Source organism: Triticum urartu, chromosome 2A (assembly GCF_056163025.1).
Source record: "Triticum urartu cultivar PI428250 chromosome 2A, HENAU_Tu73, whole genome shotgun sequence".
NCBI lineage: Eukaryota > Viridiplantae > Streptophyta > Magnoliopsida > Poales > Poaceae > Triticum > Triticum urartu.
The window spans coordinates 729,940,647-729,943,080 of record NC_141874.1 but is presented as its reverse complement, the minus strand read 5'-3'; the positions used below and the strand labels follow the sequence as shown (position 1 = coordinate 729,943,080).

Sequence of the window (2,434 nt, the reverse complement as noted above, 5' to 3'; positions counted from 1 at the left end):
TTTTAATTTGCAGTGATTTAATGCACCTCAATATCTGAGCGTGTGATGTGAAGCAACAGAAATGAGAATTGTAAAATGGAAAAACAAATTTTTGAGATAAGCCTGTAAACCAGAAAGGAGGTAGTAGTTTGCATAGATTTTATCTGTTTGCTCAACATTTTATCTCACAGGACCATAGTTCAATATGGAAAAGTAGTACTCCATTCCATAAATGGAGGAAAGCATTGGATTGTTGAAGGCGCGTGGGGAATATCATGAGCCACAAATCAATCAATCAACCAGCGAGAGCCCTTCGAAATTCTTGCCACCATCACCGGATACCAATCACCACCAAGACGACCCATTGGCTTCGACATTAACCATCGAGCTGCTGTAGTGGCTACTTAAACACTGCGACAACCCGAAGAGGCCGTCGACCTCCTCACCTTCGCCTCGCACCGAGAAATGGCCGAAGCGGACCTCACCGGCCTCGTCGACGACTTCTACTTCTCAGCCCTCACCCACGCCCAGAACGACGCCGACGCCGCCGAGGACGATGAGCTGTTCCCGATATCCGACGAGAAGTATGCCGCCGAGCTCCAGCTCCAGGAGGTGATCATGTCCTCCGCAATCGCTGCTGCCGCCACGTCGGCGCGCTCGTCGTTCCCGGCACGTCGCAGCACTGCCACCGCCAGCAGCAGCGCAGTTATCATATACGGTGAGTGCTCCTCCTCCGCCGTCGCCTCTTCATCTTCGTGCTCTGCGCAGCCCAGCGCCTCGGCGACGGCGACGCTCGTGTTCTGCAAGATCTGCATGGACGCCGTGCCGGAGTCGGACGCGCACCGCGCGAGCCGCGGCTGCGCGCACGCCTTCTGCAGCGCCTGCCTCGCGGGCTACATCGGCGCCAAGATCCAGGACAGAATCGCCGACGTCAAGTGCCCGGAGGAGCGCTGCACCGGCGTGCTCGACCCGGCTCTCTGCCAGGGCATGCTCCCGCGGGAGGTGTTCGAGCGCTGGGGCGCCGCGCTGTGCGAGTCCATGATGCTCGGCGCCAAGAGGACCTACTGCCCCTTCAAGGACTGCTCGGCGATGATGGTGGCGGACGACGACGACGGTGAGGAAGTCACGCAGTCCGAGTGCCAGGTGTGCAGGCGGCTGTTCTGCGCCCGGTGCGCCGTGCCGTGGCACGCCAGTGCCGACTGCGCTGCCTACCGGAAGCTCGGCAGGGGCGACAGGGGCAAGGAGGACATGCTGCTGCTGGAGATGGCCAAGGGGAAGAAGTGGAAGCGGTGCCCCAAGTGCGAGTTCTTCGTGGAGAAAACCGACGGCTGCCTGCACATCACCTGCAGGTACACTGCTGCTAGCATTACTCTTCATGTCTGTTGCATGCTTGTGTTTCCTCTGTTGCTAAGGCTTCTTATGGTTGTTTCATGTGCAGGTGCACCTTCCAGTTCTGCTATGGGTGTGGTGGCCAGTGGGGCGTGACGCATGCTAGCTGCAGCACATCGTGAGAGTGAGATGTAAGAGGATGATGGATGGGCGGCCCGTGCACCTGCAGAGTTTGCATCTTGGGAGGTTGAATTTGTTTGGAATGCGGACACATTTCTGATTTCTAGGGACTTGAAATTGTTTTCGTGTGAAATCTAGTTACGCAAAATTATCGTTTTGAACAATAATCTTTAGTGTTCTTGGATTGCTGATGAGATGTAGGAAGCTGGATTTGACACCAACTCTCTCTTTTACCCGATTTCGGACTAAAAATCATGTTTCTGCTTGGGCATTTGTATCGAGGCACTCAACCAACAGACCTACTTCCACACTATTTATGTTTCACACCGTCAATATATTTTCTCTTTTTCCTAGTTTTTCTTCCAATCCAGGATAACCCCAAAAGGTTGTGGGATTTTTCTACCCATGGAAGCTTTCCCTTCATCGTCCCCATGGGTTGACTCCACAAAGGTTAATATGTTTTTCTACATTGAACACCGTGCATTCCTTTAACTAGTGGACTTGGCTAAATCGCGTGCCACAACATTATTTACATTAGGGGGGAATCAGAGAGCCAAACACCCTGGCTACCAGGAACCACCCTAACACCATGACTAGCCAGGACATGAGCGGTTGTAATACATTCTAAATGACAGAAATCAAACTTGTACTCTATGAGGCTCATCTGCAATAGATACTTTGATTCGTGAAAAAAGGATGCCTAACTATGCGTGATCCCCACCATTTGATTCCATAACCAGTTGGATAGGTAGCCAGTCAAGAAGATAACTCGGCTCATACCAAACTCCTCATCACATACTGCTTAAATTAACTGCCCACCCCTTTCATGTGTGATTTCTATGTTATACATAGTTGTGTCTATGGGCATGTCGGTTGAAGTATATTCTTCTTGTGTTTCAATACCCCCTTCCCAAATCGTACAAGTTTCTTCCAAAGCATACGACTT

The 2,434-nt window shown here is 51.8% G+C and overlaps 1 protein-coding gene across 1 annotated transcript; it reads left to right on the top strand.

The window, feature by feature from the left end:
* Nucleotides 1–444: 444 nt before the first annotated feature.
* LOC125534380 (E3 ubiquitin-protein ligase RSL1-like) lies at nucleotides 445–1,490 on the top strand. The gene is made up of 2 exons (XM_048697631.1): nucleotides 445–1,328; nucleotides 1,418–1,490. Exons 1-2 carry the CDS (start codon nucleotides 445–447, stop codon nucleotides 1,488–1,490), a joined length of 957 nt encoding a protein of 318 aa, XP_048553588.1.
* Nucleotides 1,491–2,434: the final 944 nt, after the last annotated feature.

Bases quoted from the DNA above. Each gene is read 5' to 3' on its own strand.
- LOC125534380 (XM_048697631.1), top strand. From the start codon at position 445: ATGGCCGAAGCGGACCTCACCGGCCTCGTCGACGACTTCTACTTCTCA. The intron at 1,329-1,417 runs GTACACTGCTGC...TTTCATGTGCAG, and splicing joins TGCCTGCACATCACCTGCAG to GTGCACCTTCCAGTTCTGCT.